At 37.9% G+C, this 13,561-nt stretch overlaps 1 protein-coding gene across 1 annotated transcript; it reads left to right on the forward strand.

Moving 5' to 3' along the window:
- The first annotated feature begins 229 nt into the window (after positions 1–229).
- Positions 230–12,106, forward strand: dcun1d4 (DCN1, defective in cullin neddylation 1, domain containing 4 (S. cerevisiae)). The gene is made up of 11 exons (XM_046835874.1): positions 230–332; positions 2,341–2,411; positions 2,952–2,991; positions 3,124–3,211; positions 6,933–7,021; positions 7,145–7,215; positions 8,332–8,423; positions 10,159–10,267; positions 11,210–11,314; positions 11,430–11,532; positions 11,865–12,106. Exons 1-11 carry the CDS (start codon positions 314–316, stop codon positions 11,918–11,920), a joined length of 843 nt encoding a protein of 280 aa, XP_046691830.1. The 5' UTR covers positions 230–313; the 3' UTR covers positions 11,921–12,106.
- Positions 12,107–13,561: the final 1,455 nt, after the last annotated feature.

Here is a 13,561-nt window from a genome sequence, read left to right on the forward strand (position 1 = left end):
GATATCCAATCGCGTTTCTCCAAAGGCAGGGCTTTGTGCGTTGCACGAGGAAGTCGTCCAATAGCCACGCTCGGAAGGCGGGGTTTAATTCGGAACTCCAGCGTATGGTAAGTGGGCAGTGGGTGGGCGTAACGTGCGCGGGCGCTTCGGAGATGATTGACGCACTTAAGCACCAATCGCGGAGGGCGCGCGGGCGTGGTCAGGAAAGATGGCGTCCAACTGAATCGTTCGTGGGCGTGGCTGACACGGGCGTGTCCCGCCCCCTGGCCGGTCTGCAGCTTCGCACACAAATACAGTGGAGTGTTTGATAAAAATGCACTCAGATGCGACAAGTAAGTACCATCAGGGGTCTTAATGGTGCAGCTTTCTCGACGTGTCTCGACCCGGGAACACTTGTTGCGCGGGGGAATTGCTTTTGCTGTGTCTTGTGGATGTGTGATTTTGAAAAATATTTTGTTATTCTTTTTTTTTTTTTAGCGTTTGACGCATTTTTGTGATGTTGAACTCGAGCCCCTGTCATGTCCGAGCGATCATACACATATACAATAACCCGATCATCAGGATCTCTTGTATTTCTTTTTTTTAATGCAAAGGCACGACTTTAGGGGCTGAAATCGAATGCACTGCATGTGTCTGCAATCTGATCAAATCTAGACAATGCACTTGTACAGTCTGATTTTCCCTTAAATACCATGGGAATCTCAGAGCCCCAGTTGTGGTCAGGGCATGACACACACGGTAACATGTGTATTCATTAGATATCAGAAATCGGGCCAGCCTGCTCTGTGTCTGTGTGTCTCTGTGTGTGTGTGTGTGTGTGTGTGTGTGTGTACTCAACAATAGAGAGGGAGAAAAATTGTGACGCAGTTGGCTACATTTTGTTATGTCTTTCCCGTGTGTCGTGCAATAAGTGTGTGTATGTGTGTGTGTGCATGTGCATGCATGCATATATAAGGTGGTTTTGGTGTGTGTGCGAGCCAACCCGACATCAGCTCCAAAAGACAACCAATGAGTCACCTTTTCGTTGCATCCATCATCCAATGCAAATAATCCATGTGAGATCCTGGGAAACGGTGTCCCCAATGGTGTACCCCATGGTGCCCTCTTTGTCCCTCTCATCTTCATCATGTGGACTACAGGCCCCACAAATTGACCGTGCACTCCACACATACTTTCGTAAACTTGTCACAAGTTGTTAAAGATGTATGTCTTTTTGCTTCAGCGTTAACCCGTGTCTTGTACTGGTGTGAAATCTTGCCCCGTATCGCCCCTTTGGCCTCCCAAACCGTCCTCTTTTTACTCATTCGGCTTCCATGACGGTGAATGTAAAGGTCAATACAGTGGTTTCTCATCAATATACCTGAGGACAGGAAGCCATCGTTTCGTTGTCGTTCTTTTTTTCGCACAACGACGTCGTGATCTTCAGGACATCTGTGGATTTATTGTCATTCTGAATTGTTTTGCTTTAAAACAAGTGCTTGAAAGTGACATCTTTCTCACTACTAAATAAACACCCTGGAAACTATGTCGAACACCAGGGGAAGGAAAAAAAACATGTATAAACACCAGTGTCAGTGAAAGTCTATTAGTTGGGATATCCCATTTGGGAAGAGTTTTGTGTTGCTTGGACTGCTTGTCCTTGTTTACATTTTCCCCTTGGAAAGTGTGGGTCTATACCCCAGCCTGGTAAAAAAAAAAAAAAAAGGACCCATGTGTGCCTTTTCAAAAAAGGAAAACATGACAAAATCTGGGAATCCCAGTTCATTCATTTTTCCAGAAGAAATATCATGCAGTGATTCGAAACAATTTACCATGTAACCTAGTAAAAGGAGAATAAACAAAATAGACAAAGTGACATTTCTTCTAGACATGTGTAAATGAAGTGTGTATAAAGCTTGGTGTTTAAATGCAGGTATTTACATCAAGTCCAGAGATATATGTAATGCAAGATATATGCATATAGCCCCCGAGCCGCTAGCTATGACGACTAGCTAATATAGTGATGGTCAGTTGAAAGACACATGAGAGCTCATTATGAGAAAAAAAAAGGACAGCTGTGACAGACGCTCTTGCTCGTTCTTGCAGCAGGTCATCCCTGATAGCTGAATTTGATCTATTTGTTGTGTTATGAATTGGGAATGCTTGTATCGCACTTACTCCACTGATCATTGATAACGCACCGTTAACAGAATGGCTGCATGACTTAATGCTATCTCCTTCCACAACATACTGTTTGACTTGTAGCACATCAAACCATGAACCACATACGAATGAAGCTAGAAGGATTTGCTGGTGTGTTGGTGTATGATTGATGTTAGCTAATGTTTTCCTGTCTTGCAGATTTTCAGCTGAACTCCCACTTGTCCACACTGGCCAGCATCCACAAGATCTACGACACATTGCACAAGCTGGTAAGTTTTCTCGAAATCTACACGTGAAATCTCAAATGCTGAACCAAGTTGTGGTTTCAGTGATTCGTATGAGTGTAGATATTATTTTGTGCTTGATATTGGTCATGGCTAGGATGTAATGCCTGCAAAATGCATGTGTGTATGTATAGATGGTTAGTTAGCTGTTGGAAGAGTATGGATGATCAGTATCTGTCTGTCGGTCTATTTATCTATCTATGTTTAAAATACTTATTTTTAGTATGAATCTTTGTAGCCTCATTGTTTTGTTTGTATCCTGAAACTCGGATGGGAGTAAGCAGGCATTATCTGTGAAGGATAGAGTCTTAAGAAAAAGAGGCTGCCTCTTGATTCCTCTATGTGTGGACACACACACACACACACACACACACACACACACACACACGCGCACGCACACACACTTACCTTGCACAGCAGTATGTTAATGCATTTGACAGGCTCTGCTCCTTTGTATTGTTGGTGAGTATTTACGTGTAACATAAAGAGTGCCAGTGTATGATGCAGTTTTTTTCCCCCCTTCAGAATCTGACTGAGGACGTTGGCCCAGACACTCACTCTGCAGGTAATGACCTCATCGGTAGTCCATGTATTCAACCCCCTTTATAAAACCCCTGTCTCCTCCAACTGTCTAGAACAGCTTGATCAACATCTCAGAGAACCACTGACTAAGTGTGTGTGTGCTGGTTGTTTTCAGCCTGCTGCTCCAAAGCCATGCCCCCAAGGAAAAAGAGGAGGCCCACTGCGGGAGATGACCTGTCTGCGAAGAAGAGTCGCCAGGACAAGTACACTTTACAAATCCATGCCTTTTCCTAATCATCTGTTTATTCACATATTCATCCAGCCCTCTATGTGTCCACTGTGACAGACCATATACAACCCATCTGTCTGACATCAGCTATCTATCAATCTGCCAATTAGCCATTCACACAGTGGGATACCAGAGGGTCATAATGCTTTATTTTCCAGCTAATTAGTCCTCGCGATCCTCACAATTAAAAATTAACTCTTAAAGTAGGTAAACACAATTTGCAGGTGTTTCTCCACTTAGTTTTCTCACTTTATAACGCCATTGGTCTTTTAATGCACAGAAATTAAACCTGTATATATCAAGTACTTGAAGATTTTTCTATACTTTCCAGTCATTTCCTCTCTATGAGGTGGTATCAGACAGTTTTGAGACGAGCTCTGTTTACAAGAGTTTACACACTATCACATTCAGAATAGTCCTCTTGCACAGCAATACAGAGCTCCCAGTGTTCCTGCCACTTCTGGAATGCGTCCTGGAAGTCCTCTCTCCGGATCTAGGGTAGGTTTGGGGCCAGAAGTTTGATCATGTGGATTGTTCTCCGGCTCTCATCGTTCAAGGTCTTCCTGATCTCTCGTCGCCTTCCAGTGATGTTCTCTTAAAGCGTGTGTGCCACTCAAAAAAACTCGAAGGACTCGCCGAAGCATCGCTGCATGTCGAACGTCTCTGTGGCAGATTTGCCCGGGTTTCCAACAGTATTTCACGTTTGCTCTTTGTTCTAACTTGCTGTCCATCATGAAAAAATTGTAAAGCATGGGGTCAGAATAGCACCAGTTAGCACCATTCGTCTCAAAACTTTTTGATACCACCTTGTATATGTGTGACTCTTGATCAGGGTCAGTGGATCTGAAGTCTTTCCTGGGAACACTGGGTTTTGAACCATGTATATAATGGAAGTCCATCACAGGGCACATACACATTCAGACACACTGAACTTGGGGGAATGTTGAGCTGCCATGTAGAACTGATTTTTGGAAATTGGAGGAAACCAGGAAACCCACAGATCTACAGGGGAAACGCTACACAAACCTCACCACATCACAGAACCTAACTCTGGAATGAACATTGGTCCTTGCAGCTTCACCACTGCACTGTATAAAAGTTAGATCAATTAAACAAAGAAAACAGTCTAACTTAAATACAGTATGTGCTTGACAAAGAGGATGTGGAATCTGGGATTTTGTTTAACCTACTTTCAAGCTAATATCTTCGATGCTGCCATGGAGCTCAGTCTGTTTTATCCATTTGTTCTTAAAGTCGACAGCATAGTCTTTGTTCAGCAACAACATACAAATTCTCAGTATGAACATAAATGCTTATAAAAAAACAATCATAACACCTTATGTAAAATAGTACAGAATTTGATTAAAATAAAAACAGTAGTGAATTGTGCTAATTAATGAATGTATGTATATGAATGTATAAATTAATAAATACAATTTTATAATTAATAAATGATAAATAAATATAATATAGCGCTCTCGATCAGCACGCGGTCTCCCATGTAAAAAACAAACAGCACGTGGCATCAGTGATTCACTTCTAGAGGTCGCTCTCATAATGACAGTGGACCTTCTCAGCCACTTCAGCAATGGAAGCAACCTGGAAAAACTATTGGTATGGTTTTTGGCCAATAGATCCAACAGTCAACTATCGGCAAAACGATAAATCGGTCGACCTTTAGTAGCTACCTGTCAGAGCTGTTTTAACATTAAATATACTAAAGCTCTAAATTTTTGTCGGAGATCAAATGATGAATATGTGATGAATTGCAGCTTTAATTTTCTAAATCTTATGTGTTTATCTCCTTTGGTGGAAGACCACCTAATTTTTTTTTTGGTCAAACGAATAGGAACTGATGTCAATAACAGCATCAAGTTTAGGCTCCACTGATATCACCAAACTGGTGTATTTTTGCTTTGTGATGCAGTTCCAGGCTTGTACAGTTGCTTTTTGTCTCAAGAGGTTTCTCCCTTTAGTGCACTGTTTAGGAGGTGAAATGTAGCTTAGTTTGGTTAAGATCTAATGATGAACTTGGACAATCTTTAAACCTTTTTCCCAGCATTAAGTTATTGGGTGTTGGCAATATGTTTTGTCCTACTGCATGATGAGGTTCATCTTAATTCAATTAGACGAATTTTTCTGTTGCCAGTTTACAGAGAAATTCGTCTAATTTGATTGAGATAAAGTTCATCTCAATTAAATTAGCTGAATTTTCTGTAAACTGGCAACAGAGTGTTCTGAAAATTCCTGTGAACTTCTGAATGCATTCTGCTGCTACTACCATCATGAGTGGGCCCTGTTTTTTGCGCTGTCAAAGTTGAACGGTGGCTTGCGAGACCGTCACCTCTGCTCTGTGGAGGTTTCTGATGATGCCACTGACTTGTTTTTTTCCACACAAAACTTTCACAGTGTTTTTGACATTAACCGCTGCTGTTTTCCTTGGCCAAACAGTGGTTGTTTTTCCCCCAGGACGTTTAAAATGTTGCTTTTTTCAAAATAATAAGCTTTTCACTCTTAGCCACTCTTAGAACTAACAAATATATAAATTAGCAGATTTTGGGTATAAAATCAAACACTACATTGTTTTTCATTAAAAATCCTTCATTAGGATGAAGCCTTAGCCAAGCCTCTGTAAAAATAAATAAATATAGACCTTTTGATCAGTAACTCTGGGCCTTAAATGTTAAAAAAAAAAATTAATTAATTGAGAAAAAAAAAAAAAGTCTAAGAGTACAATAATGAATTTTTCTTTTCAAGTAAGATTGCAGATACGTTTTTGTGTGTTTTCAGTAAATATTTTAGCACTTTTGAAATTAATCAGTTGTTTCTGAAATTCAGTTCAATTTAGTTCCATTTTATTTGTATAGTGCTTTTAACACTGGACATTGTCCCAAAGCTTTGCAGAGATAAAGTATCTATCTATCTATCTATCTATCTATCTATCTATCTATCTATCTATCTATCTATCTATCTATCTATCTATCTATCTATCTATCGCTCTCTCTCTCTCTCTCTCTCTCTCTCTCTCTCTCTCTCTCTATCTATCTAGATATGTAGAACTGTTAATGCAACAATACCTCCAAACACTTTAGATTATGCCTGTTTTTTATTTATTAAAATGTTATTCATTAAAATTAACATTACAGTTTAAGTTACTGATTCAGGCTTAATTTCTTTACTTAATGTAAACTGATTTTAAAATATATGTTTTTGTTGTGCCCTGACGAACAAATCTAAAAAACCTGGAAACACACATGGGTTAATAAATTTTTTTTTTCAGTTTAGTTTAGAGCTTTATTTATCTCCTTGGGGCAATTAATTAATTTAAACTGTCGTGGTGCTTCACACCATCAGAACACACACATACAAATGTTAATACCTTAAAAAAAAAAAAAAAAATAATTCATCTAATTCAACTGGATTTGTTACATAACTGTATTGCTTCGGGCACAAAAGTAAATTTGTACCGGTTTGTGGAACATCTAGTGGATCTTAAACGTCGCCCAAGGGGCATCCACTCAATGACCTATAAAACTATAAGTGGGTTGTGTAATTATTTTCTTGTGGTAAAGTATAGTGTAAAAACAGTGAAAAGAAGTACAGTTGTTTAGATTTTCATGTCAAATGGGGCTGTTTTTTTTTGGTGTGTAGGTTTGGTATTGACCCATTTTATTGAGACCTGTTTTATTTTTCAGCGTGTACAGAAGACAGGAGTCATCACATATCCAGGAAGCTGAAGCTTTCTCCAGTAAGAGATGTCTGGAGTGGTTTTATGAGTATGCAGGTAACTCTTATACAGAGTATGATTTTATTTGAGGATGATGATATATGTAACTGATGGTCATTTTTATAACACAGTGTAAAACTTGTATGTATACATTTGTACATATCTGCATGTTTGTTTCAGGTTGTGATGAAGTGGTTGGACCAGAAGGCATGGAAAAGTTTTGCGAAGATATTGGAGTGGAACCAGAGAATGTAAAGCACTGCAAATTCTATTATTGTGAATGCTAGTTTAACTTTTAAAGTTCATTTAATAATGTAATTGTGTGGGAAGAGTGGTATGGATTCATTTATCTGCCTTTTAGTAAAATTGTGTGTAAAAGTGTATGTTAGCCAATCCAAAAATGCATTTGTAAAATAAAATGCCATAAAAGGCCTAACACATAAAGCTGAAATAACAAGTAAACAGCAGAAAAGCTTTTCTCAGAAGTAGAAATAAAATTAGACCTGTGTCTATGCTAATTGCAATATACCAGCGAGGTCAAAAGATTATATATATCTTGTGGAATCTGCAAAATCTTCACTGGAAAAAAAAAAAAACACCTAAAATTGGTGTCGGAATACTATTGCCATTAAAGAGCTGGATATTTCCCAGAAGACAACATAATTAACTTACAAAAGTTCAAAAGTATACACCCCCCCAACCCCCCTCCTAATGAATGTTGTGACTTTAACTGTATATTATATACCAGTGTAACAGCAGAAAGGCCAAAACCTGGAACCGAATTATTGAATAGATGAATTAGATGGTATGAAGAGAAGAAAATTTTTTACATAAATAGGCAGAAAAATTATGTAATATGTATAATATATTTACTGATTTACTCTGAAGTGGTTCAGAAAATGTCATAGTTACACCAGGGATGTTGAAGATATGGCTCACTGCAGCTTGACTGATGCCAGATCAGTCACTTATCAATCACTAACCGCTGGCAGTTTTTTTTTTGTCTTGTTTAAGGATTCATGTTGGCTTGCATGCTTGATTTCATATTTAATAAAGAGTGGAGCTAGATATTTATTTATATTTGGAAGCTATAATCTAATATATAAATGTGCAGTAACACATTTGATATTTATGACTCCAAGATGTACAGTCATTGTCACATGCTTAAATTTACACACAGGAGCACAAGTAATATTTTACACAATGGCCAGATGTTTATGAAAATCAGATCTCTTGATTAAAGGCTCGTACAATGATTTATGAGTAAATCTTTTTGTATCCGGCTTCGCAAATGAGGCCCTGTGTAAACTGTGTGAGGTGTGTGTGTGTGTGTGTGTGTGTGTGTGTGTGTGTGTGTGTGTGCGCAGGTGGTGATGCTGGTATTGGCCTGGAAACTGAATGCTCAGAGTATGGGTTACTTCACCCTGCAAGAGTGGCTTAAAGGAATGGGTTCACTTCAGTAAGTCTTTTAAGTGTTGCCCAACTGCTGTATAACCAATGACACCTATAGCCTGAGTGTAATCAGATAATTGTTTTAGTGTTTACTAGGGCTGGGCGATGGGAGTAAATTATATGTAGAGGTCGACCAATTAATTGGTTTTGCTGATTAATCAGCAAAGGTTACTGAAACTCAGCTATCCACTAAAAATCTATACTAGTTTTTCCGGGTTGCATTGTACAGTACGAGAGCAGCTTCTAGAGGTGAATCACTGACACCACGTGCTGTTTATCTGTAGTGTCTTTTTTTTTTTTTTTTTTTTCTTTTCGTATTCATTTTGTATGTAACTCTTTATTTATTTGGAATATTACTTTTGTTTCAGTCTGAATGCATGTCTTTTATTTTCCTTAATGTTCATGAATATAATTAATATTTCTTTTTATGATTTAGTAATGTTTTTAAATGAAGTTCACTACTATTTTACATGGATTGTTTTTTTTTTTTTATTCAGTAACTATCGGTAAAATCAACTATTGTTTAGTCTAATGATATGCATTCAGAACTGTGATACAATACTATAATGAAACACTTTTTGTCTGTGATTTTATAACTCACTGTACATTATTGACATTTTAATGCTCATTAACAAATCGAACATTAAATATATTCCAATTGTTTTATTTTCCTTATTTTTCTTCATGAAGGTTTTGGATGTAAATTCTGGACAAAAGCTTTGAACCTTCAGTACCATTTCAGTAGCTGTATGTTATTTTTCTCCGAAATACAATAAGTCTTCAAATAAGGGGTTCCCATTATTATTTATTTTCTGTAAATCTAATCACTGACCAACCTGCATTAAAAAAATCTAGATAGGACTACTGTAACGTGAACAAATTTAAAGAACATGGTATGAATTGTTTTGTATATCTGTAGGATTCAAAAGCAAAATTCACTAGACGGTACCTCAGAACCATTGCGTTGTTTTTTCAAGTCGGACTGTAAAATGTTTATCAATTGAATACACGGTGATTTGTCTCTCTGTGCTTTGTCTCAGATCGAAAACTTAAATCTAGAAAATCCAGAGGCTGGTAAATTATACAGAGCTTCCAGTAGGTTTGAAGACAAAATATAAGTACAATTTTGAAAATGGAAACACCAACTGTAATAGCAAACCCCAGTTAGTGTTATTACTCAATAAACATCTGGAATAGTCCATTTGTTTGTTTTAGAGGAGGAAGATAGATGGGGAAATTTCTTTTGCTTTACATTTTCTAGCTGATTGACACTACTATAGTGTAATAGGGATAGTGAAAAAATACTACAGTAGCATGTGTTTATGTAAATCCAACGCTTCTGAATGTGACTACCAGTAACATTTCTAAATATTAGCACCAATTTTAGATATTTCTAATTAGCATTTATTTTCTACAATTTATATAAATGAATGAAGACCATAAAAGATATGCTATTGTTTCAAGTTTCTTTAGTCACAATGTTTGAAAATCAAGCTAGTGTTCTGGAACCACTGATGTATTTCTTTTCACATATTTTTAATTTGTCATGCAACTGAACAGCAAGTCAAAGAAAGTAAGCACCTCTGAGATAATTTGACTCGCCTAATGCCTCAAACTTGCTCAATTGCACAATTTTGTCTTGGGCAATGGGTTTTCCTGCAAAAAACAAAACAAACAACTACTGCACTGCTGCAAGTACTCGGCTGTCTTACAACACATATTTCATTCATTTCTTTTCTCAGATGTGATTCAACTGAAAAACTCAGGAACTCCCTTGACTACCTGAGGTCTATCCTCAATGACGCCACGAGTTTTAAGCTCATCTACCGATACGCCTTTGACTTTGCCCGGGTGAGTGAATGTGTGTAATATATGTGTGTAATATTTAGTGCCTGTCAAAAGTTTGGAAACACCAAGTGTTTTATGATTTTGGAGTCAGTGAATGGCATTTTTGGCTCTAATAGAGGAACTTGTTTAAGACGGAGAACAGGAGAGATGATTTTAGCAGGCTGCCTCACCCCCCACAGTCAAACATGGAGGTGGAAGCTTAATAGTTTGGGGTTGTTTTGGAAAACCGAACCAACATGGCTCCCATTACATATTGCAGCACCATTCAGTTCCATCTGGACTGCGGCTCATTGGAACCGACTACACCTTACAATGAGCTGAATCTCACGTACAAACCTGTAGATGTTATTTAGAGAGCAAACAGTCCTCTGGAGTGTTATAAATCATGAAATGACCTGCCCAGTCAACGTACCTAAATCCTGTTAAACTGCTCTGGGATGAACTGGACCACAAGATCAGAAAGAAATCTCCAACCAGTGAAGAACACCTTTGGCAAGTTTTGCAAGAGGCACGGCAAAAGTATTTCAGCTGAAAGTTTGAAGAAACTAAATGTCAGGATGCCGAGAGTGTGTAAAGCTGTTATTCATGCTTATGGAGGATTTTTCAATGAGAATAAAGTGTAAGACCTGGACATTTATGTTTGTTCGGTCAAAGTACATACTTTTTATCATTTAGTTTGGGTGTAGGTGTTTCCAAGCCTTCGACAGACACTGTAGAGATATGCATGTGTATATATTTTTATAGGTACTGTAGACAGACTACTGTAGAGTTTATAGCTACTTATATTTTCTTATTAATTCAGTCCACCATCGAACAGAGCAGAGGTTCAAGCACCTGTTAAAGACTCAGTAAACAGAAAATAAAGCTGTATTTTATCACAGTTTTGTTTGATTAAAACTCTTGGCATGAGCTCTAATGTCTAACACTGTTTCTCTGCCTTTGCAGGAGAAAGATCAGAGGAGTTTAGATTTAAACACTGCCAAGTGCATGCTGGGACTTCTGCTGGGGAAAACCTGGCCACTGTTTCCTGTGTTTAACCAGTTTCTAGAGGTGCTGCTTTCATTCTCATATTAATCACCAGGTTTAATACAAATGACTTGGGATACTGCAGCAGAACTTGTCCGTTCTGTAGGTCATATCTGTTTTTCTTTCTCTTTGATTTCAGCAATCCAAGTATAAAGTAGTAAATAAAGACCAGTGGTGCAATGTTCTAGAGTTCAGTAGGACCATTAACTTGGATCTCAGCAACTATGATGAGGACGGGGCTTGTAAGTACACATGATCCATACATGTTCCTTTCTAGCATCGAGAGATTGCGAGAGCATAAAACTGGGTATGAGGGATGATAGATAGATGTTTAATGTTTCAGCACAATAACACACTCAGCAAAATATCGTCGAATTATTGTTCTCGATAAAATCCGAAGCCCTACATGGGATGAAGCATGAGCTTCACACATTGTGTAGAAATCCATAGTTGGTAGCTGTGGTACTGTATGATAGGGAGAGATGTGGGAATTTGGCAGCTGACCAAGTTGGGGAAAAAACTAGGGGTAAAAGTGTTCGAGATATTGCTTTAGTAATACTGTTTTGTATTTCAGGGCCAGTTTTGTTGGATGAGTTTGTGGAGTGGTACAAAGACAGAGAGATGTCATAGCAACAACCGTCATGGCCTCTACCATCACCAATAACTAGAAAGTAATCTGCAACAGTCACCCTGGCATCAGTGAACGAAATGACTTAGAAATGGTCCTTACAAATGAAACCTAACCGGACCAGGTGGGGCAAACTGTAGGCATCCTACCACTGAATTTGTGTGTGTGTGTGTGTGTGTGTGTGTGTGTGTGTGTGTGTGTGTGTGTGTGTGTGTGTGTGTGTGTGTGTGTGTGTGTGTGTGAGAATGTGTGTGAGAGAGAGTGTGAGTGGGGGAAAAAGTGTCAGCGTTCCATCGTGTAACATTCACACCTTGCCCTTCTCTAAAGGGTTATATGTGAGCGTCATCACTGATGATAAATAGCTAAAACAGCAGCTCAAGCCCCAAATTCTCACCTGATGTCCAGACCAACCTGCAAAGCATCATGGGAAAGCACATGACCAAGCTCAGTGTCGCTCCCTGCCACCCTACTGTGACATGTCTTAACTGTGAATTTGTGAATGGCTGTTTAAGAGGTGGCGGGGTTTAAATGTGATATTCCACATAGTAGTCATAGGGTCTCATTTACAAAACAAACTCATACCAAAACCATTTATTAATGATGATTTGAGTTGAAATATGTACTGCTGCTGATTATGATCTGCAGTTCAGTGACCAAACTTTAGATCCTGACCTGTTACATTACATTAAGACATGAAGTCTCACTTGCTACATGTTGAAAAGGCTTTGCAAGTGAAATATTAAGACTTTCCTTTGAACAACCTAATGGACAAAGTGGACATGGGCGTTTTATAAACTGTGAACTAAAGATGATAAAAAATAGTACTAAATCAACCCTCCTTATAGAATATTTTCTGAAGTTCTCATTGCTGTTTCAATGCAGATAAGCATCAACTGCTAAGATTCCACAGGGTAATTATATATATATATATATATATATATATATATATATATATATATATATATATATATATATATATATATATATATATATACACACATACAAGTTTAGCATACAAGTTTTAAAAATATAACAACTACCTGCCATCAATCTTTTTTTTTTTTAAAACCCACCTTAAAGATGTTCTTTTAAAAGATGAAGTTCTGCCACTTGTGCCCCACTGGAGGTGAAAATCTGATTTTGAGACAGAACTCTTTGGTGTCTTTGATACCGCAGATAAAGCAATGGCTGAAAAAACAGTGGGGCTAAAGATATTTATGTTCATCATGAGTAATGTAACAGGGTTTCTGTTAACCATAGAAAGGGTTAATGGTAAAAATCCTCCCGTGTGCCAACGTTAAGACAAAATGTTGTTAAGTAGTTTTGCTGTCATTCTTATTTTATAGTTGTTGTTTTTTTGTTGCTGTTTGTTTTATTTAATCAATTATTCAAGAAAGCATTTTTAAAACAATGCTTATTCCTGACATTTTTTATAAAAAAAAAAAAACTTACATGCAAGTCTGCAGATTGCCCTTCCTTGGCCACTTTAACTTTGAGGATGATGATAAATTTTGTGTTGCTCTTCTTCCTCGTGCGTGTGTGTGTGTGTGTGTGTGTGTGTCATTACGGCTACAATTTTACGCATCAGTGTGCACTTATACTTTCCAGTTGAATCTGATTGGGTATTTGAATACTCAAGCTGG

Source organism: Silurus meridionalis, chromosome 23, assembly GCF_014805685.1.
Source record: "Silurus meridionalis isolate SWU-2019-XX chromosome 23, ASM1480568v1, whole genome shotgun sequence".
Lineage (NCBI taxonomy): Eukaryota > Metazoa > Chordata > Actinopteri > Siluriformes > Siluridae > Silurus > Silurus meridionalis.